Source organism: Citrus sinensis, chromosome 8 (assembly GCF_022201045.2).
Source record: "Citrus sinensis cultivar Valencia sweet orange chromosome 8, DVS_A1.0, whole genome shotgun sequence".
NCBI classification, from domain to species: Eukaryota; Viridiplantae; Streptophyta; class Magnoliopsida; order Sapindales; family Rutaceae; genus Citrus; species Citrus sinensis.
Window position 1 is genome coordinate 1,611,838 of NC_068563.1, and position 21,641 is coordinate 1,633,478.

The 21,641-nt window shown below is 35.3% G+C and overlaps 4 protein-coding genes across 4 annotated transcripts; 1 reads left to right on the top strand and 3 right to left on the bottom strand.

Annotated features, from left to right (window-relative positions):
- Nucleotides 1-418: 418 nt before the first annotated feature.
- On the bottom strand, nt 419-3,207 carry LOC102622201 (squalene monooxygenase SE1-like). Its single transcript, XM_015526950.3, has 8 exons — nt 2,828-3,207; nt 2,625-2,736; nt 2,368-2,542; nt 2,096-2,264; nt 1,761-1,979; nt 1,375-1,650; nt 1,005-1,283; nt 419-759 (listed from the first exon to the last, which is right to left on the bottom strand). The coding sequence occupies exons 1-8, from the start codon at nt 3,026-3,028 to the stop codon at nt 655-657; spliced, it is 1,536 nt and encodes a 511-aa protein (XP_015382436.2). The 5' UTR covers nt 3,029-3,207; the 3' UTR covers nt 419-654.
- Nucleotides 3,208-4,025: 818 nt separating this feature from the next.
- On the bottom strand, nt 4,026-6,975 carry LOC127899220 (uncharacterized). The gene is made up of 6 exons (XM_052432529.1): nt 5,944-6,975; nt 5,390-5,484; nt 5,209-5,310; nt 4,718-4,788; nt 4,557-4,619; nt 4,026-4,453 (listed from the first exon to the last, which is right to left on the bottom strand). Coding segments are annotated over exons 1-6 (612 nt in total). The 5' UTR covers nt 5,946-6,975; the 3' UTR covers nt 4,026-4,174.
- Nucleotides 6,976-11,761: 4,786 nt separating this feature from the next.
- On the bottom strand, nt 11,762-13,103 carry LOC102617012 (probable xyloglucan endotransglucosylase/hydrolase protein 10). Its single transcript, XM_006486801.4, has 4 exons — nt 12,824-13,103; nt 12,631-12,731; nt 12,352-12,545; nt 11,762-12,242 (listed from the first exon to the last, which is right to left on the bottom strand). Exons 1-4 carry the CDS (start codon nt 13,038-13,040, stop codon nt 11,840-11,842), a joined length of 915 nt encoding a protein of 304 aa, XP_006486864.3. The 5' UTR covers nt 13,041-13,103; the 3' UTR covers nt 11,762-11,839.
- Nucleotides 13,104-18,742: 5,639 nt separating this feature from the next.
- Nucleotides 18,743-21,622, top strand: LOC102617316 (uncharacterized). Its single transcript, XM_006486802.3, has 2 exons — nt 18,743-19,561; nt 19,659-21,622. The coding sequence occupies exons 1-2, from the start codon at nt 18,918-18,920 to the stop codon at nt 20,422-20,424; spliced, it is 1,410 nt and encodes a 469-aa protein (XP_006486865.2). The 5' UTR covers nt 18,743-18,917; the 3' UTR covers nt 20,425-21,622.
- Nucleotides 21,623-21,641: the final 19 nt, after the last annotated feature.

Consider the following 21,641-nt stretch of genomic DNA (forward strand, 5'->3'; position numbering starts at 1 on the left):
TGGGCTTTAAAGGCAAAAGTTAATTTCATTAAACAAAGGACGTGCTTCGGTCATTTTTTCCTAATTATATATATTAAAACTTTGCTAAATCGTCCATGCAACTACGAGCTTGGAGGGCTTAGTGTTTTGTCATGAATAAGTTATGTGTAGGCGGATATCTAAAAACAATAAAATCAAGCAGTGTGATCTATTTTCACTTTCCACCAATGCATGGGATTTCACTTCCATATGCAGCAATAAATGAGTGATGCATACACTTTTCTCTTTTTATCTGTATCTTCTTCTCTTTCCGTATATAGATCTTTTGCCTAGGCAAGATGCTTTAATGGCCGCTCGCACTATTACATACCCACAAGCGCAATTACGTATGTGCAGGTATATGTATATGTTTGTGACCCTTGTTATGCTACCCCGCAAATTTTGGAATAAAATTAATAAAATAAAGTTTAATTCGTTGAAATTGTTATCTACTGATACAATTTGCTTCAAGCAGATTTGCTTGCTCTGCCACCAATTTTGGTGAGAGAGGAACTCCCTGCTTAAAGACTGGTTTAATTATGCCAAAACAATATAAATTAATCAATAAATAAAGAACTTGCAACATGTCTAGATTTCTTCCCCAAAAATTTTCTTGAATTTCTTGTTTTCATATTCTCACTTAACAGGAGGAGCTCTGTAGTATGCAGGCACAGCAACAGGGAAGAACATTTGTGTAATTCCTTCAGCTTTTATTATGGGGAAAATAATTCCAGAAGCATCCTGCAAAATAACAAACAAAATTAACCAAAGATAAATATATGATTCAATGCGAATTTTGAAACAAAGTTTTAGAATCCGATCTTATGACTTTTAACCATTAGCTATATGCCCAGTTATCTTACACATCGTGTGTTAGATATCAATCCATGACCAATACAAATGCAATATTCTCTTGTCACACGCGTCATGTGGCCAAACTGATCGGCTAAAATCTTGGAATGACAAAATGAAGTGAAGATACTCACAGAAATCAATCTAGCCCCAATCCACAAACGTTTGGGAGATGGAAATGGAATCAGTAAGCGTCCAACGCCATAAACTGCCACTGCAAAAAAATGCAGAACCAAGCCCAATGGCCGGGGGTTTAGCCCCGAGAGTATTGATATTGGTCCACTTGAGAAAACACCTCCAAGCCTCAAGTAATCAAAGCATGCTTGCCGCATTTCCTCCCTTGCAGGATCTGAAGATGCGGAGAAAACTTTGTATAATGCGCCTGCTAATGTGTTTATTGTAGATGCCACCGGCTGCAAGCACAGAATTGGACGCTAATATTTTAAGCCAGCAGCAGCTTGAGTGTGTTGCAAGTAAAGAGCATTATGAATGGTGCATAGTTACCTTGCGCAGTGTGTAAAAGGATTCAAAATATTTGCAAAGGGAATATGCATTGTCTAAAGAATGCAGGGGTCTGAGGAGATCTCTGAGTAGAATGACATCAGATAAGGCTACTGTCATTCCACCTCCGGTTAAAGGATGCCTCATGTTAAATGCATCTCCCATCAGAAGCGCACCTGGAGTTGGATATGGAGCTGCTGGCATGCTTCTATTTGGCATTGTTCTCATGTTTCCTTTTTCAGTTGCTGATATAAAAGCAGTTTGCAGCTCATGGGGAATCTGAAACATTAGTTCCTCAATTAGTCTAAAATGAAGTAGCAATTCATGTTTTGAAAGGACAACATATTTCAAGTAACTCCTACACAAATTACTTGGCAAAAGAAATGTACCTGGGGAGCGATAACAGTTTTCAAATATTGAGCCATTTCACCGTTGGAAACGGAAGGTACTTTTTGGCCAGGAATATCAACCAAACAGCGAATCTCGGTGCTACTGATAGGATAAAACAAGATAGGTGAAGGTTCTGCCAGAACAACATGCCCATGATTTGCAAATGGAAGCTTACAATTCTCCAAGGCCAAGCCCACGAAACAAGAGGGGATCTCAACCTGCAGAATTATAATCACAAGTTAAATTGTAACTTTCGGAAAAAAATCCTTATAAGAAATTGGCGAGATCTATGATTTACTATCTTCATTTGACAAGATTAACACAGCATCTTCACCTTAGGATTGCAGAGATTGCGGCGCAAATTTGAACAGCAACCATCGCATACTACAGTGAGGGGAGCATAGGCCGTATGCTTTTCACCAGTCTTGGTTTTGTATTCAACTCCTTTGATGGTTCCATTGCGTTCAAGAAGAGATGTCACTGTTCCTTGTTCCATCCTTACACTAAACATAAGATTGGACAGAACATTCAATAATTTATAAAAAAATTTGTTTCAAATTATGAAATGAATCAAAATGAACAAATATGAACGAAAGAAAGCCGTACTTGGGAAGAGAAGCAGCCTTTTCTCTCATTCTTTGTACAAATCGCCCATGGTGAAAGCTTCTCCCTGCCACATTTGAATTAAAACTTCCCAATGGATATGAAAGTTTAGTACTTTTCCCACCTTTGTAAAGAGCATATCCGTACACATTCTGAGCATCAATGTCACTGACGCAATCTGCATCCACATGTTTATTAGTTACAAGATGGATCTATGCCGATGAAAATGGAAGAACAAGATTCAAATTGTCAGAGCTTGCCTTCTAGACCCAACTCAACTAGCTTTAGATATCCACCAGGTTGCAGCAGCTCTCCAACAATTCTGTCAGGCTGGCATAAGTCTCTTTCAATCACATGAACGCGGCGTCCATCCTGAAAAAAAAACTCCCAGATAAAAAAGTTTACAGAACATACTCAGAAACAGACAGCAATGCAAATGATATGTTTTGATTCCTTTTATCACCTTGCCAAGAGTGTAAGCAAGAGCTGAGCCTGCAACGCCAGCACCAACAATGATTATATCCGTGCTTTTGCCTGAATCTGATTTCCATGTTCTGTTTTCTGAGCTCTTCATTGAAGAATCTATGCTCTTCTTCTTTCCTTTTAAACCGTAGAACAAGGCAAATCCTAACAGAGTCGCAATTACTGCTCCCAATGCAACCATTTTCACAACTTGATGAATTGTAAGATAATATGAACTGTATAGATTTTGTGTTTGCGTGTTTGATTTGATTTGTCACTTGAACTTGGCGCCTTTTATAGGCTTGAGTTGTAATGACTTATAATAATAAGCTGCTGAAACCCATCTTGGCTTTTAGCAATTGGCCAAAATACATTATGGACCTATAATGTTTTTTTAACTTCCTGAAGGGATGTGATAGGATGAATAAGATTACAAACGAAAGCATAATTATTGTTTGATCAAGACTCTAGGATTGAAGATATTATGTAAGCATCATCATTAAGACAGTTTGTGCAACTTATGTTATTGAATGATTTGTATTGGATTGTTGAGTCTCCAAGTCAAAACACTGCATTTTTCAAGCAAATGTTTCTTTGGTATTATGTGGAGTCTGAATTAGGAGTCCTTTTAAGTCTCAAAATTTTCAAAACCATGGGAGCCAAAACCAGGGGTAGCTAAGATTAAATTCAAATAAAATTATAAATGATACAGATACAAACAAAACAAAGCTCCAAAAGTGTCCAACCGGTGCTTGCCAAACAAAAGAATAATTTCTTCTCAAAAATATTTTGTCAAGAATCTCTTGCCAATAAAAAGGCTGGGTCAGTTCACCAGTCACTGACACATGAGCAGTGATATGTTAAACATCCATTTGTAAAGTTTTTTTCCTTTTTTTTTTACACACATGTAATTTCTTGACCTCAAATCCATTTTTATTATACTCAGTTGGATTGGAGTCAAAAAATTTCAAACTCAAAATCAACTTAATTTTTTGGACAAAATTGATTTGTGTCACTGATATATATGTTCAGCTTGATGCAAACCAAAAAATCCGTTGCACATTCTCCCCTCTCTGAATTGCGCTGTTCCGAGCTCAATGGTCCTCTCCATCAATAGGCTCACATATCAAAAAAAAAGAAACCAAAGTAAGATGCCTGTTTTCGAAAGTGCGCACTCAGTGTTCAATACACAAAGATAATAGAGGAAAAAGAAAACAAAACTTTATATATCAACTGGTTATGAAAATTAAATAGTCAACCAAGGATGTTGTCTTTTTCATAATCAAGACACAACAACAACACGCAAATCACTAATACACAACAAAGCTAACTCATACAAAAGACGTGCTCATGAGAGCTCAACAATTTTTGGCCGCTTTTTAGATTTCTTGTTTCCTGCAGATTCACTCAATGAATCATCCTTGTTTGTCTCGGATCTTTTCAGATTCATGGGATCCAATGTTTTATTATCCTCGACGTCATCATCACTGTCATCACTACTATTTTCAGTTTCTGTTTCACTACTGCTTGCAGGCAAAGGAATCGCTGGCTGATTACCAGCGATTGCAGATTCAGCAGCACTGACCGCCTCAGGAGTATGCAGATCAGCTATCCCCAGCATTAAATCCTATCATCAAGATGCAACTGAAGTTGTTAATGGACCAGCTGCCACAATATAAGTATGAACACAGAAAGGGGGAGAGACCAAAGAGGGAGAGACCTTCACTTACCATTTCAATAACTTCAGATTCGTTTCCGGTAAGCGCTTCCATATCATAATCTTGAGCATTATCCTACATTTGGTCAAAGGAGGCACAAGTTAGTGATTAAGAGAGCAAGGTTTGGAACAAGATAAATGGTATAGATTTAGTAATAAGATCAGCTGACAAACCTTTGCATCAAGTTGGAGCCTTTTATTAGCCTCTGATATGACTCCCAAAAAACCTTTAACTTTTCCCAAAACTGAAAAATGAGAGAGACAGATTATCGGACACTATCAAATACCTACAAAATGTATATGACTCTACATACCTGAGAAAATTCCTTGACATAAACTTGATAAAGATATTCCAAGCTCTAGAAACAACTTTGATAAAGATATTCCAAGTTCCAGAAACAACTTTGGAAACAAAAAGATTCTCTAGTAAGGGTTTCTGAAACTCTTTAATACAACAATTTACAGAAAAATAATTTTGAAATGTCTTTCTCCTTTGAGAATTTCATAATTCATCACTCAAACAAGATCTTTGCAATAATCTAACTATGGAAACAGAGTGCACATGAACCAATTTCACAGAGAAGCAACACCCATGACAAATTATCAACCAGAAGCCAGTATTTTGAAGGCAGAGTACTTCCAGAACACATAGAAATTCAGAATACCTTGGCTTCTAGGAACTGGTCCGTAGCTGGGCATTTTACCGGGGTTTGGTTTCTTTAACTCAGCGTTCGTGTCTTTCTTGCTACAAACAAGAAGTGCAGATTCTGCAAATATAAACACAACCGTTGAACAACAGAGCTTGCAGGATACACATATATAGGAAAAGAGAGTACAAACGTGTACCTATAGCTGAAGCAGAAGAATCCTTGTGCTCTAAGTGCAAAAGATCTTTACTTGTAACCCCCATCCCTTTCTTCCTTTCTTTTTTCTTTCTCTCCCTGTACATAAAGAAGCACAGGCTACTTAGGTTTTCAGAGACAAGAAAATTCTAGACATAACCACCAAAAGCTAAGGGTTCGTTTGGTATTGTTTCTAAATTTGTATTTTTTGAGAATAAAAATAAAAATAATGTCTTGCAGTTGTTGGATTTTGAATTTAAATATGTATCTGGTATTATTTTCTGTATCATATATTATAAAATAAAAAATAATAATATGTATTTGGTAGACACAGTTAAAAATGATAAAACAGAAAATATGAGCACTAGCGGGAAAATTACATTACACTTTCAAACTATCGACGTATTAACACTAACAAATCCATTGTATTATAATCCATTAATCAAACCCAAAACCCAATCAGCAACTCACATAACAAAGATTCCCAAGCAAATTAAAACCCAATGAATGCCAAATTCGATTGTACGCAAGCAAATTAAAACCCAATCAGCAACTCACATAACAAAGATGGAGCTGAGAGAGCAAAAGCAGTCAAGGTAGTTGGATGGAGCAGCAGTGGTTGCAGCGAGATGGCGGCTGGGCAAGTGACAGATCCGGGAGAGCAAAGACGGAGCAGCAGCGGCTGGGCTGAGACGAGAGAGAAAGCTGTTGCAACTGAGAAAGTGCAGATTTGCTGCAGATTTGAGAGTGCAGATTTGCTGGGCAGTGGATGAAGAGAAGGGGAGGTCTGCTCGTACCCTACGCCTGGATTGGGAACTCAGCCAAGCAGCGCCCGGAGGTCTGCTCGTACCCGTTTGCGGTTCCCGGTTACATGGGCGGCGGGGGACCCGCCGCGCTGAAGCCACCGAACGGGAACGTGGGCGTTGATGGGATGATCAGTGTGATAGCCCACGAGCTCGCGGAGCTGTCGACGAATCCGCTGGTGAATGCGTGGTACGCCGGGGAGGACCCGACGGAGATCGGGGACTTGTGTGAAGGGTTGTACGGGAGCGGGGCGGAGGAGGGTATATTGGTCAAGTGATGAGGGATAACAAAGGAAGGACCTTTAACATGAACGGGAGGAGAGGCAGGAGGTTTATGGTTCAGTGGGTTTGGAGTCCCGTTCTGAAAGCTTGTGCCGGCCCTAATGCACTTGATTGATTATTTATTTCCCAGACCTCAAAACAAGAAAATAATTCAATAGCTTGATTGAATTGTGAATCTTGAATTTGGTTGGAGGTGGAGGTGGAGGTGGTCAGTGATGGGAGTTTCTTTTTCTTTTCTTTTTTTCTTTTTCAATGGTTAAGTTTTATAATATATAGATTTGTAAAGAGATCTTGATTTATTAGTGTTTAATTATATATATGTTCTAATTTTGGTGAAGTAATCTCATCGATCAAGCAACAATTAAAGATTCGTTCAATAATCCAAGTTTATTAAGAATTATATATATCCGATCTTACCCCTGTGTCGAAAATTCGATTTGAGAGTGCAGATTTGCTGCAACTGGATCAAGAAAGGTGAGGGGAAAGAGAGAACGGCAGTGAAGAGAAAAGGAGGAGGAGGGTCACGATTTTCTTTTATTTTTTAATTCATTTTTAGGTTTAGTTTGTAATATTTGCAGAAATGTTTAAGTTGTTTTCAGTTGATTAATTATAATAATCAATCCGGATTTTTTGTTTTGTAATTTGTTTTTTAAAATTAACTCACCAAACATGTATTATATGTAGGGGTAGGCATCAACCCATCCAACAAGTGAACGTGGCCTAACCCGTATGATTTTTTATTAGATTAGGTTGGGTTGATAAAATAAACAGGTTGTGTTAGATTATTAACTTATTAAATTTTCAATCCGCAAATATTACAGGTTGGGTTGGGTTAAAAATTTTTAACCCAACCCAACCCGTCAACCTGTATATATATATATATATATATAAATTATTATATGAATTTTGATATTTTATATAAAAATTAAAAAAATATAAATATAAAAACTTTGAAATATTGGATTTGTTTTAAGAATTTTAATATTTACATTTTTTTTGTTTATCTAATTTATTTATTTATTTTTGTTCACTATTTAATTAGACTATAATAATAATTTTTTTCAAAAACTCAATCCAATCAACCTAACCCAACCGGTCAACCTTATGTATATAAAAATTATTATATAAATTTTGATATTTCATATAAAAATTAAAAAAATATAAATATAAAAACTTTGAAATGTTGGATTTGTTCTAAAGATTTTAATATTTATATTTTTTAGTTTTTTTAATTTATTTATTTATTTTTGTTAACTATTTAATTATACTATAAAAATAATTTTTTTTTAAACTCTAACCCAATCAACCCAACCCACAAAACTGCGGGTTGGATCGAGTTGGGTTGAGATATGTAATGGGTTGGGTTTAGTTGAAAATTTTCAACTCGTTCTATATGTGCATTGGATCAGGTTGATACTCAATTCAACTCGTGCCCACCCCTAATTATATGTGTATTAATGAAAACAAAAATGAAAACGCAGCTTGGAAAAAGGTACTAAACGGGCCCTAAAATTTTAAAACCAAACAAAATTCTAACAGAAAAATATAACAAACCCATGTTCACAAATTAGTTTATGAGTGTCAGCCTTTATCTCACCCGAAAAAGAAAAGGTAATAGTAAAGTCATTCTCTAAAAGTTCATAAACCAACGATAAACAAATAGAAATAAGTTTAATTTCGATAGGAAACTGTAAAATTAAAGGACTTACAGGAACTGAGACTTTTAGTTGTGAGCTATGAATTTTGCTTCAATGAGTAGATTGAATGAAGAATACGAAGGAAACGGAAATAACGGCAGCAAGCAAAACCCTCGGGATTACTCAAAGGGCCGGCTAGATCTAGTTGGGCCGAGCCCGATTACTTTCTAGACCAAAACCCATTTAAAATAATAATGTAATTCACAAAAAAAAAAATTATTTATAATTAAAAATAAATTAAAGAATCGACTACTGGAACCCCTTCAAATCCCTTGTAAAACCCATTTTTAAAGTTACTCTTTTTTTTTTTGTTAACAAAGTTACCCCATTAAAAGTTTTTAAAAATACCCTCCACCTCATTCTTAGTAATGCCAAAAGAAACAGATTTCCTTCTCATTTTCTAATAAATGCATTCTATATTTCTGTAAAATAATCATCAAAAACTTAACAACTTTGCGCAAATAATCAATCTTCCAATTATATTAACAAATGTCTGAGTATGAAGTAGATTGTAATTGTAAATAGATGTAGAGCCAACTCTGTTTTCAAGTTGTAGTGTTGTGAACTAATTACAATAACATTAATTAGATATATGAAAAGTAAATTCATGTCTTCAAAAAAAAATTCAATTAATTATGTATAGGTAGGGGTGGCGTTTCCCGGTTCAATTCATGGTCATAATTGAACAGAACCGAAACTGATCGGTTCTCAAGAATCCAAATCGAATACAAACCTTTAGGAATCGAACTAATATGTATGTATGTATGTATGTGTGTGTGTATGTGTGTGTGTGTGTGTGTGTGTGTGTGGATGTATGTATGTATGTGTGTGTGTGTGTGTGTGTGTGTGTGTGTGTGTATGTCTTTGTATGTATGTGTGTGTGTGTGTCTATATATGTATGTGTGTATGTATGTGTGTGTGTGTGTGTCTATATATGTATGTGTGTATGTATGTGTGTCTGTGTGTATGTGTGTATGCATGTATGTGTGTATATGTGTATATGTGTATGTATGTATGTGTGAATGTGTGGGTGTATGCATGTATGTGTGTGTGTGTGTGTGTAGGTATGTGTGTACATAGGTATGTACGTATGTGTGTACGTACATACGTGTGTATGTCTATACGTATGTACGTACATATGTATGTATGTATGTGTATGTCTGTATGTACGTACGTATCGTATGTACGTATGTAGGTAGGTACGTATGTAGGTATGTAGGTAGGTATGTACGTACGTACAGACGTACATATGTACGTATGTATGTGGATACGTATGTATGTTTGTATATATGTATGTATGTAGGTACGTATGTATGTATATATGTAGGTATGTACGTACATACGTATGACAGTGTGTAAAAAAGTTAATAATATTGAGTGGGTTGTTGGGTAATCCGATTATTTTTTCGTATTGGGTTTGAGTCTCAATATTTTGACACGATTATTAAATGGATCGAGTTTGGATCAAGCTAAATTTAACACGACCCGAAACTGACACGACACGAACACGACTCGTGACCCGTTTTGCCAACTCTACTCTTGGCTACCGATTGAGTGCGAATTCTCCTCCACCGTTGATTATTATCACATATATCACTATATCATATTATCATTAAAAAAATGAAGTTTTTTTAATTTTAGTTTTAGAAAATAAATTGAATGGTTAAAGAATCGAACATTATTCTACTCAAAATTTCTTCAGTGAGAAACCTTTGCATTGATTGTTATGCAAAATAATGATTCATGATTTAAAGCAATTTTCTTCAAAAATGAGAAAGACACCTTAATATGGGGCGTTATTAAGAATGGGTGAATTAAGGGGTATTTATGGCATTAAAATAAAAAAACTTCAAAGTACAAAATAAGTTTCATTATATAAAGATTTTTAAAGGAGTGCCAATAGGCAACAGCACTAATCAAAATTAAAATATTAGGATTTCAAACATTATTCTTAGTTTAACATTAGCTAATTTCTGAGAACCATCTAACTTTACGCTAATTTGTTTTCCTTCTTAGCCATGTGAGTAGAGATTTAATTTCCTCTATTCAATTTCTCCATTTGTGACCTTGTCACTACATCATTGATTTAAACAATAAACTCATTTAGATTCGTGATGATTAATTTTCACCTAAATTAAACATTTGACTCTTTTCGAAATTTGGCAGCAGCAAGATGTAAGTCCAGCACTTAGTGTAAGTTTATAAAAAAAATTAATATTAAAAACATTAGGTAAGTCCCATTACACTTTTTGTTATTGGGATTTTTTTTATATATTTTTTATTTTAAAAGTCTAACATTACAACCCGATTAATTAGGTAGATATAACTTTGGTCAAAATCCTCACTTTCAAAGTTTCATTTCATCATCACAAACATAAAAATAGAAGGAACATATTTCAGCTGCACGGATAGGGATGGCAATTGTATCCGCAAACCCGCAAACCCGCCCAAACCCACCCGCCAAAACCCGCCCGTTGCGGGTAATTTTATCCGTTGCGGGCGGGTTTAGTATTATAAATTAAAACCCGCACATGGATGCGGGTGGGTTTGGTATTAACCTTATATCCGGTGGATACCCGCATGGATATCCACCAAACCCGCAATATTTTTTTCAAATATTTTTAGTTTAATTTTAATCTAAAAATGTATAAAGAAAATAATGTCATTAATTAAATTACCAAATAGCCAAAGGCTCAAACTTGTGTATGTGTGTATGTGGCCTATATCCTATTCTAAAGTCATAATCTAAAGAAAACTAAAGGCATTTTCCTTCGAATTAGTATTTGAAAATATTAATCTTAATTATTATTATAGGCATTGTGTTGGATGGGTGCTTATGGTGGTGAATGAAATGAATATCTTCTCTTGGAGCTTGTTTTAAATGATAATATGAAATGTAATTATTATTTTTAGATACTAGTTTGCGTTTTTTAAATGGATTTGTGTAATTTATACTTAAATTTGAGAATTTGTGTTGAATTGATGTGGAAATTTTAATTTTTCATTTACATTATTTAAATATAAAATTGAGTATGTTATATGGAATTTGAGGTTATTATTATAAATTTATATATTAAACATTTGTGATTTTAAATACGGAAACCCACAAAAAATCCGCCGGATACCATTGCGGGTTTGGTAATTGTTAAAACCCGCTGCGGATGGGTTTTTGTAAAAAAATTAAAACCCGCTGCGGGTTGCGGGTGGGTTTGGTAATTTAAATTTTGTGCGGGTTTGGGTTTGGTAATGGCAAACCCGCTGCGGGCGGTGCCCATTGCCATCCCTTGGCAATATGGAAGTAATAAGCGAGAGGCTTTGTTTTCATGTATGATTAATTCTATTAAAATTAAGAATAATTTATTAATTCGTTGATAAACTTTATTATAAACCTATATTAATTTGTAGGGTTTTTAATTATATTTGTGGATTTTGTTTGGTTAAAATGAATATTTATTTTGGATATTATTTTTTTTGTATTCCGCAAATTAAAAGAAAAAAAAATCAATTTGGTAGCCAAACGTCTCCATTTCTTCACTCACAAACACAATGACCTACAAACAAAAGGTTGCTTTACTTAACCCAAATGATAATTAATTCTAAAAACCAATATATATTTATTATTAATTACTTACAGAATAACAAAATGGAAAATCAAATCTCAATATATTTGCATCAATATTTAGATAGAGAGCATTCCTTGGGAAGATTGTTCTGAAACCTCTGATTATCTTGGCAATAATCATAAATCACATGATAATTTCTAACCCATTTGAACAATCTTCTCTGAATAGAAGTTAAAGTGCTGAATTGCTTTTGGTTCCACCAATTTGTAGGGCTTCCTGCCCTACAAAATCTTGGGTTTCCATTCCAAACACAAGCATCAATCTTGTAATTTCTGAATGAAGCTACGAAGGGACCTTGTGACCAATCAATTTTGTCCTGTCCGCCACGTGTCGCCCAGCTGTCACCGTTCCATAGGCTAATCTTTATGCTCATTGGTTGCCATCTAGGATATGGGACCCCTTCATTTGCATGGTTTCTGTATGTCCTTATCGGTACAGAGTCCACCATGAGCCTGAAAAACACAAAACAATTTTGTAATTACTACGTGACACTCACCGTAACGTTTGTGAGCAACATCGCCCACTAGATTATTAGAGTGCATTAAAGAAAAAATAACTTACACAATTTGGTGAAGGTTCCACAGGATGGAGTAAGTATGAAAGTCCTTTGTTGGATCAAACCAGAGATAAATCCTCTGCTCTCTGTTGTCAGAGCCATCGGCATAAATATTTGTTTGAAGGATATAGGGCTGCCCACTTACATTGCCAAGAAATTCAAAGTCTATTTCATCTCTGTTTGGTTGATCAGATGCCATCTACATTGTTAATTAAAAGCACTTTAAATATATAAGCACTTTCACATACACACACAAAAGTGAAAGAATGGAAAAGATTACTCACGTAAAAGCCTACAACTGTGCCTGCAGAATCACCAGGTACTAGCTTTATTTGCATGTCTAGTTGCCCAAATAAGAACATTTGGTTCGAAGAAAAACCAGCACCTATCAAAAATAAAAAATCAAAAAATCAAATAGTAAGAAAATTGCATATAGCAGAGAAAATTTTTTATTTGTTCGATATTTTTGGGTTGTACCAGATTCTTGATCGAGCTTCAAGCTCCTTGCCTTGCCATCTTCAGAAGTGTTTACATGGCTTGGAGACCAAGTTACAAAAAAGTCCTTGTTGAAATCGCCGGTCGAAACAACAGAAGCTCTTGAAATTTGAAGAAGATATGCACTAAGAAACCCAATAACACCAATGAATTTGAGTAAATTAGTCATGGCTTTGGTTAACAAGATGGTATGATGCATGTTGATCAAGCTAGCTTATATTTATGGGTTTTGCATGAGAGACCCAAAAAAAAAAAAAAAAGAACCAAAGTTATTTGGTTTAAGCAAGAATATCTTCAGAGGGAAGCAAAGAAATATCAGACTTCCGTTGGAATCTTTCTTCTTGAATATATTGAAATTTCATTCATGGATTTGTGATACACAACAAATGGTATTAGAATGTGGCGTGACTAATCGCTAAATTATCGGCTTAACTTACTATAAGACCACGTTTAATTTGATTTTAGTGAGGAAATTAATTGTATACAAATTAATTACATTTAGGCTTTTTGTACAAGAGCCTTTTCTTTCTCTGTCAGGTAGTAGCAGAAAGTTTAGCAAAGTGAGAGACCGAATAGAGGCTGGCCTTCTTTTTCTCTAAATTGTGCTTTTCTTTTCAACATATGTAACTTGGGCTGTCAAGCTACCCTTTTGCAAAGGACTTAAGTAACAAGCTTATTCTTTCCTCTTTCCTATCTAATTAATTACTATCACACACTACGAGAAATTCTCTCATGATCTGATCATGTTCTGAACAAATAAGTCGATTATTGATTGGCAGTTGATAAATAAAAAAATAAAAGAAATTGAATCTTACCCATACAATACCACTAAAGACACACGACAGGAGATCTTGAAAAACTCATAAAGGATCAGATTAGGAGAGGATTATTTTTCTACTACGAGTTAGTTAAGATATTATTAGTACCTATAGAGTATCTTCAAGAGAAATTAAGCTCAAGCAGTTAATAATATTATTTGGATTAGTGAGTCCTCATAATTGGGGACTTAGGGTTTTGCCACATGTCGAGGAGAAACATTTGTAAACATAAATGAATATGGATTGCTTGGTATTGTAGAAAGCATAAGAGGGAATTAATTGGAAAGTTCACTGTGGCTTTAATCCAACTCCAAAATCATTGCCGAAAGATCAACGCTAATCTAACTAATAACTCGTTCATTCATTTACAAGTGAACCAGCCGATAATGAGAGAATGCTTAGTTTGGATATCGACAATTAGGTGTTGGGGTCTCATGCTGATTTGTGCTTTATTTTGCTGTTTTTTCTATGATCTTGCCACATGTGACATATGCTGTATTAAATGCAATGGCCAACAATTTTAAGTTATATAGTTTTTTTTTTCCTGATAATTAAGTTAGTTGTACTTGGACAACAATGATGATCTTTTATTAATCTAGAAAATAGCAAAGTGAGGAAGTTAAGCCCAGCCCAAACATTTCTCCCATTGAGCCTCAGCGTTAAGCCCACTTGAAAACTAATGAAAATCTTACTCTGGCCATGCCAACTTGCCAGCCAAAAGCACACCTTATCTCTTGGATACTTGGTGCACATTACATTTGTGATTATTTCAAAAATTACTTAGATATCCATTTTAAAAATTGAAAAATTGTGTTTAATAATTTTCTTTATAATTTTACCGTTACTAAATTTTTTTTGGACAGACAATGAATTAGGGATGGCAAAATCTTCTACAGGTTTGGACCCCATGAGTCCCCACCTTAAATAGGGTAAATTTTGAATAATTTTTTGAGAAAGGATTGGGAAATAGAAAAAAAATAATCCTCAAATTCTTAATAAGATAGGGTTTGGTTTTAAACTTCCCACTGCACCCCCATCCCAATCCCTATTATATATGAATATTTTTTTAATTTTTTTCAATAATTTTTGTTTTATCAATTACAATATTGGTTAATAAATTTTCTTTTTATTTTTGCCTAATATAAATAGGTTATAACTAAAATAAAATCCTATATTATAATTCTTATTCAACCATAAAAATATTGTTATGATTTCTTTTCTCTCTCGGGGTACAACTCTCTTCAAACATTTCTTAGTTTTGATATTATTTCAATATATTGTTTCAACCATTTGCAATTTTTTTAAATAATTTAAATATTTTATAATGTGATAATAATTTTATTTAAGTATTTAATTTTTAATTTATTGAAATCATTTATTTATATTTGCTATAAAATAAGTAAATGAGGAATGTGCTGGAGATGGGGAAATCATTCTCCACATGAGATTCCTCATCTCCTACTAAATTTATTGGGAGATAAAGTGATAATGGAGACAAAAATTTTAATGGGGTGGAGAATGGGTAGGCATCCCCACCTCCATCTTATCTCATTGCCATCACTACAATGAACAATCAACGATATTTTATTAAATTACATTGAACAAAAGAATGAAATTTTTTAGTTAATGTGTGTGCTAAGAGTAGAAGAGAACATATTAACTAAATATATTCGAGTTGGCTCTATTTGTGAATCAGTAACGGTTCGGGTTTGAATTTTCTGAACTCATTAGTTCAATTCGAGTCTTTAAAAGATAATCATCAATCAAACCCCCCCCCCCCCCCCCTCCCAAAAAAAAAGGAAAGAAAGAATGAAAAATCCCCTTGGATAATTACAAATACATCAAGTTTAGGGATGACAAAATAACCCAGAAAATTTGGGTTGGGTTTAACCCATACCACATTTAAATAATATGCAAATCCTATATTGATTTTTTGAACCCGAACATATCCAGGTACGGGTCCGGGTTTAGCTGAACCCGTGTATCCGGAACCCGGACTCAGATATATTTATTTTTAATATAAATATAAAAAATAAAAAAATCAATGGAAAAAGAACACACAAAACCTAGTTTACATATTTTTAGGCTTTTAGCTTATGGCCGCCACCATTTCCATTCCTTTTCATCTCCCAAATTCATCAATTCAAATCATCATCATTATCAATTTGTCATCAATCATTATCAAAGGCTTGAATCTCTCAGTAACTCCTAAATCCATTCACGGTCACAGCTGGCGGCATACAATCACGCACACAAAGTGACAATTTGGCATTCACGGACGTAGACAAAGCAGTAGCCAGCGGCACGAATTCACTGGATTTTCATTCCCCGCCGCCATTTGTGTTCTATTTTGCTATCATTTTAATTGTTGTTTGATGATGACAAGTTGACAATCACAAAATCTGGGTTTTGTTTTGCACTTTTGCTTCACTGTTTTGTTATATTATTTGATCAATTTTTTTCTCTTTGATTTGAATATTACTCATATTTTGATATTGAAGCAATCGGTGATTGAAAAAAGTTGCAAAGTTGAACATTAGCGCCCTACCTTTGGTTTTCTACTCGAAAACAAGCCCATAAATGGTGCCCATATGGGTTCAAAACCCAGATTTTTGCGGGTTGAACCCCGTCCACACTCGAAGTCCAAAAATTCTAGTTTATTTTCAGGTTTGGTATAACAAATTCTCGTATGGGTCTAGAATCGAAATGGACGAACCCAGATACAGACTCGGACCCAAATTTTACCATCCCTAATCAAGTTTGGTTTCATTTTATTTATATATAAATAAGTATTTGGTGACCCTTACCATAATTGATGATATTGTTTAATGCCCCCATTAAAATTAAATTGAGGTGAATTTGTAAAAATAAATAAAAAATTGTCTATCCCCAGATTGAAAATTTCACTTTGGCTGCACGTGTTCCTCTCAAAGCCCTCTCCTTTCACTGCCGCCCTAACCAACCAATCAAACAACCGAACCAAATTTTACAAGAGAAAGTAAGTGAGAAAAGGAAATCGAGCTTGTGTCGCAATCTAAAATTCCAAAAGCGTGATTGGTTAGATAAGTGGCTAGTGGACCCCACATTTCAAAAAAGCGGGCCCACAATCCCGGTTCAAATTACCACAATCCAACCAGCGTCTTAGTGGCCACAGCTAATGATGCAAGCCCTCCGGGGGTCCAGCACCTCCAGTTGGCGGAGTTTTGTGACCCGACATACCTCGCTTACATCTCTCTGTTATCATCATTAATTTATGGGGTAAATAACATCAGGATCCCTACGTTCTTACATATTCAAAGAAGGGCGTATCTGGTCTATTTATGACAATTAAGTGTCTTAGTCTTACTTTTTTCTTTTTTTAATAAAGTCAATTTTATCAACCCATGAATGCTACATTACAATATCTTAGTGCATAAAAAAATTAAAAAATTCAAAGTTCGCACAAAAAAATTAAATATGTGAAATTATTTAAGTTATATCTCTATCATTGTAAGTTTTACTTTCGCTTTATATTTCTATTATAAATAAAATAAAATTAAGAGTTTTTAAATATTTATAACTCAAAAATATAAAAGAGTGAATTCTACTTTTGCATGCTCACTATTCTTATAAAATAGTTTAAAGCCCAATAAAATAACTAAAAATCTGTTCAAAATGTTAACTGTTGAGTCACGTTCACTTTAATTCAATAAATTCGTTACTTCATGGGTAATTTCACAAGGCAGCAGCGAGGACCTATATGGCACAAATGGACAAAATATGCTCTTCTCTGAGAAAACTTAGACACTGAAGGAGGGCCGACGCTATTACCTCATTAATTTATTGTTGTTACAGTAAACGCAAACGAATGGTTAGAAAACGACGGAGGGTTCGATGGAAGAAAATTAAAAATTGGAAAAATAGACGAAGAAAAGGACAATGAGTTAGAATATTTTTTGACATTGATGCTGCTAGCTGGCATCTTGTGTACGTGCGCATTGTGTGCCAGCTAATGCATCATCTCCTTTCGTGAGTTGAAATTGCATGGCGCCGTGCTTACCGTATATTATTATCCAACCCTACAACTCGATTCATGATCGTTTGATGCTAATTTTTCGGGTATAAGACTCATTATCATTGCATTTGGTTTGAGATTATGTTTTTTTTTTTCTTGCCATTTTTGTTTAAATTACGTAAATTTAGGTCGCAATTACAATTTGTAATTAGCAAATAAAAAAATTTGAGATAAAAATTAAACTTAAATTCATATGAAAAAAAGTATTGAGAAAATAATGAATATTAGTGTACTTGTTTCAACAAAATATAAGCCAATTTTGTTGAAAATTTAATTAAAATATTATGCTTGTACGCAACGCATATCTTTTGGGGTGGACGCAACATTTTTTTTTTTTTTTGGGTACACTTATTCATGAAATATGACCAAAAAGATAAAATCTTTATTTTCAAATTTTGAAAAATTGTAAAAGGCACGTTTCGAGACATGTCCTACGCTTACAGTCCCTACCTTCTAAAGCAAAGCTTAAAACCTTTATGTTTTTCTACAACCTAAAAGACAGGCTTCATATTATTTAAATTATAAAATAAAATATAAATCTAAAAAAAAAAAATGTACACCAAACAAATCGTTAAACATATACCATGACCACAATAATCAAGACAATGATTCCATCTAACAGTGGGTACTGTCATTGAAACATCAAATATAACGATCAAATTATATTATTTTCATTATTAATTTTCCAACTTGATCAACTCAAAAAAAATTAAGATTTAATAATATTCATTATAAAAATATAATTGCCACGAAAATTATTTCAATGTCTCATAGTATATATATATTTTTTATAGTGACGTATATATTGATTATATTTACTCTATATATTTATTGTCTTATCATGTAAAAAGTAAAAAAAGAAAAATCAATGACCGAGTGTGCTGTAGAAGTACCCTAACTACGTCACTTAATCTAAATCATAATATCAAAATCTCACAACACAAATAATGAAGTTGACCTCATGACAGCGAAGCTCCCATTAGAAATGCGCCCAGCTATTTGACAGCCTGTTTCACCTTAGTATCGATAATCCGCCCACTTTCCATTTTCTCTGCTGCTTTGTCTTCTTTCTTTCTTCTTCTGGTTTTATGCTCATTATTGTTATTTTAGTCGATTGGTAAATAACCAAACCCTTTATTAAAGCAAACCCCTCGTCACATTTCGCCCCAATATTGTTCACCATCGCTTCACTGGTTCTGTTTCAATGGATCCGTGCCCTTTTGTGCGGATTTTAGTCGGAAATTTGGCCTTGAAATTCCCCACCGTGACATCAAAACCTTCTTTTTTATCACGAATCCACCCGTCGTCTTCCTCGTGTTATTGCAAAATAAAGCTCAAGAGCTTCCCGGATGAAATAGCCACGGTCCCTTTAGTCCAAGACGAGACAACACCAGCTAATGGTAACCTCTCGCACTCTCTGGCGGCTTGCTTTAATTTGAACAAGGCACAGATCGACAAAATATTGGAAAAATCCAAATCGTCCAAGAGCAACAACGGTGTTATTTCTTTGCGGGTTGATGTTTATACGGGAAGCAACGGGATGTCGTGCGTGACTACTGATAAATTGCTGGGAAGAGTGTCTGTGCCGTTGGATATGCGTGGAGCCGAATCTCGACCGTCTGTGATTCACAATGGGTGGGCAGGCATTGGAGAAAACAAAAAGGGGTCGCAGGCACAGTTGTATTTAACTGTAAAATCCGAGCCCGATCCAAGATTCGTGTTTCAGTTCGACGGCGAACCCGAGTGTAGTCCTCAGGTTTTTCAAGTCCAAGGAAGTGTAAAGCAAGCTGTTTTCACTTGCAAGTTCGGTTTCAGAAACTCCAATAACGACCGAAATTTAGTCTCCAGGTTCGTGTTGTTCAATTTTGATTCGTTGTACTGGGTTGGATTATTATTGTACATATTTTAAAGGCAAAATTCTCACCAATTTTGTGTATTACAACAGAACATCAATGACAGAAAACAGTACGCCAAGGAGTTGGCTCTCGGCTTTCGGGTCCGAAAAGGACCAATCTAGCAAAGAACGTAAAGGCTGGTCAATTACAATACACGATCTCTCAGGGTCCCCGGTGGCAATGGCATCAATGGTCACTCCATTCGTCCCGTCCCCTGGGTCGGACCGGGTCAGCAGGTCCAACCCGGGTGCCTGGCTCATTCTCCGCCCTGGAAACTGCACCTGGAAACCATGGGGCCGCCTCGAGGCCTGGCGCGAGCCGGGTAACTCCGATTTACTCGGGTACCGGTTCGATCTCTTACACGACACCATAAGCTCAAATTCTTCCAGCACCACCGTCGCTAATGCGAACATCAGCAGCACCAAGGGCGGAAAATTTACAATAGACATGGCAAGCAGCGTTTCCACAACCCCAGTACACAGTCCGCAGAGCAGCTGCGATTTCGGGTCAGGGTCGTGGTCCGGTCCGGGTTCGAGACCCGGTTCGGGATCCGGGTCGGACTTTGCGTTCTGCTGCACGGGGCCACCGATTTTACAGAGTCGAGGGTTTGTGATGTCAGCAACAGTGGAGGGAGGTGGAAAGTGCAGCAAGCCCGAGGTGGAAGTAGGAGTGCAGCACGTGACGTGCACGGAGGATGCTGCTGCATTCGTGGCATTAGCGGCAGCGATGGATCTCAGCGTGGATGCGTGCACGCTGTTTTCTCACAAGCTAAGGAAAGAGCTGAGGAGGCAGCAGAGTCAGCAGTCTGTCGTTTGATGTGGGAGCGTTTGTCGTTTTGGCTTTTAGGATTTTTGCTTTTTTTTTTTTATTTCACCCCGAAAATTGTTTTTTTGATGATGAGTCATGAGTGAGTGAGTTGGATTATTCTTCTTTTGGCGGATAAAATGACAGCAGTTTTTGAGCTGGATTTGTAATTAGATTTGATTATTTTTTTTGTACAGTAAGAAATGATACAGCAGTGGGGAAGCATTTTTAAAACCCTTTTTGTTTGTTTGTTTTACTGTTTATCATTTAAAAAGGTTAATTATTGTTATTGGACCTTTCTAGGGTTTGTATTTTTTATGGGTTCCGAATTCTGATCTTAGAATCCGATATTGGCTGGTGTTTTGAATAAAAGTAGCGCTTTGATTTTGGATTGGATAATGGGGGAATCATAAGATCAATATAGGATAAAAATAACATTATCTGATGTTTAAAAACTTAAAAAATAATTCAATTTAAAACCAGAAAAGTTATCCTAAAAAGATCAGGCTATTGCTATAAACTTGTAGTAATGCAATCAATTCATACTTTTTATTACATCTAGATTGAGACCCAAAATCTAGCAGGTTCTTGTAGATTTATTATAGTAAATATCAGGAGAATAATATTTTACCACTAATTTTGTAACATTTTTTTTTTAAATTTCTTCTTGTACCCATGATGTGTCATGATGCCAAGTTGTTTGTACATCTTTGGCCTAAGCAAGAGAACAAACAGTTGATGGATAAGTGTTTGCATACCAAGAAGTAATCTAATTCGAAAAAGAAGGATTATATACATACTTCCATGAAAATTCTTCCTAAAGGAGTCTAACACAAGTAAAATTATGTTCATTGACCCCATTATATTGTTAGATATTGCTCTTTTTCTCTTTTTAGGTAGTTACTGATGCTAATGCAAAGCATCTTGACCATCAAGGGTCTCATGCCCACTCTAAGTATGGTAACCTTCATGTGATTTCATATCTGGGTTGCAGTAAACCTATGTTTGTCATCAAATGAAACGACCATGCTCTATAAAAATTGAAACCAACATGATGAATATGTTTCAAGTCGCGGTACATTCTTACAGGAAAGGATATGGAATGAGACCGACAAGCATCCGAGATTCATGACCATAAAATGCTAGTGACAGGAGCCACACCACAGAGTATACAGAACCGAAAGCACAAATTCGGAAGAAAAAAAAGAAAGGAAAAAACTATACAAGGG

Bases quoted from the DNA above. Each gene is read 5' to 3' on its own strand.
- LOC102622201 (XM_015526950.3), bottom strand. From the start codon at position 3,028: ATGGTTGCATTGGGAGCAGTAATTGCGACTCTGTTAGGATTTGCCTTG. The intron at 2,543-2,624 runs GCAAGCTCTGAC...ATGTGGATGCAG, and splicing joins AGTTGAGTTGGGTCTAGAAG to ATTGCGTCAGTGACATTGAT. The intron at 760-1,004 runs GTGAGTATCTTC...GTTATTTTGCAG, and splicing joins TTGGGGCTAGATTGATTTCT to GATGCTTCTGGAATTATTTT.
- LOC102617012 (XM_006486801.4), bottom strand. From the start codon at position 13,040: ATGCATCATACCATCTTGTTAACCAAAGCCATGACTAATTTACTCAAA. The intron at 12,546-12,630 runs GTGAGTAATCTT...TTAACAATGTAG, and splicing joins GCACAGTTGTAGGCTTTTAC to ATGGCATCTGATCAACCAAA. The intron at 12,243-12,351 runs GTAAGTTATTTT...TGTGTTTTTCAG, and splicing joins TGGAACCTTCACCAAATTGT to GCTCATGGTGGACTCTGTAC.
- LOC127899220 (XM_052432529.1), bottom strand. The intron at 4,789-5,208 runs GTATTCTGAATT...CTCATTTTTCAG, and splicing joins ACCAGTTCCTAGAAGCCAAG to TTTTGGGAAAAGTTAAAGGT. The intron at 4,620-4,717 runs GTTTGTCAGCTG...GACCAAATGTAG, and splicing joins GGCTCCAACTTGATGCAAAG to GATAATGCTCAAGATTATGA.
- LOC102617316 (XM_006486802.3), top strand. From the start codon at position 18,918: ATGGATCCGTGCCCTTTTGTGCGGATTTTAGTCGGAAATTTGGCCTTG. The intron at 19,562-19,658 runs GTTCGTGTTGTT...GTATTACAACAG, and splicing joins GACCGAAATTTAGTCTCCAG to AACATCAATGACAGAAAACA.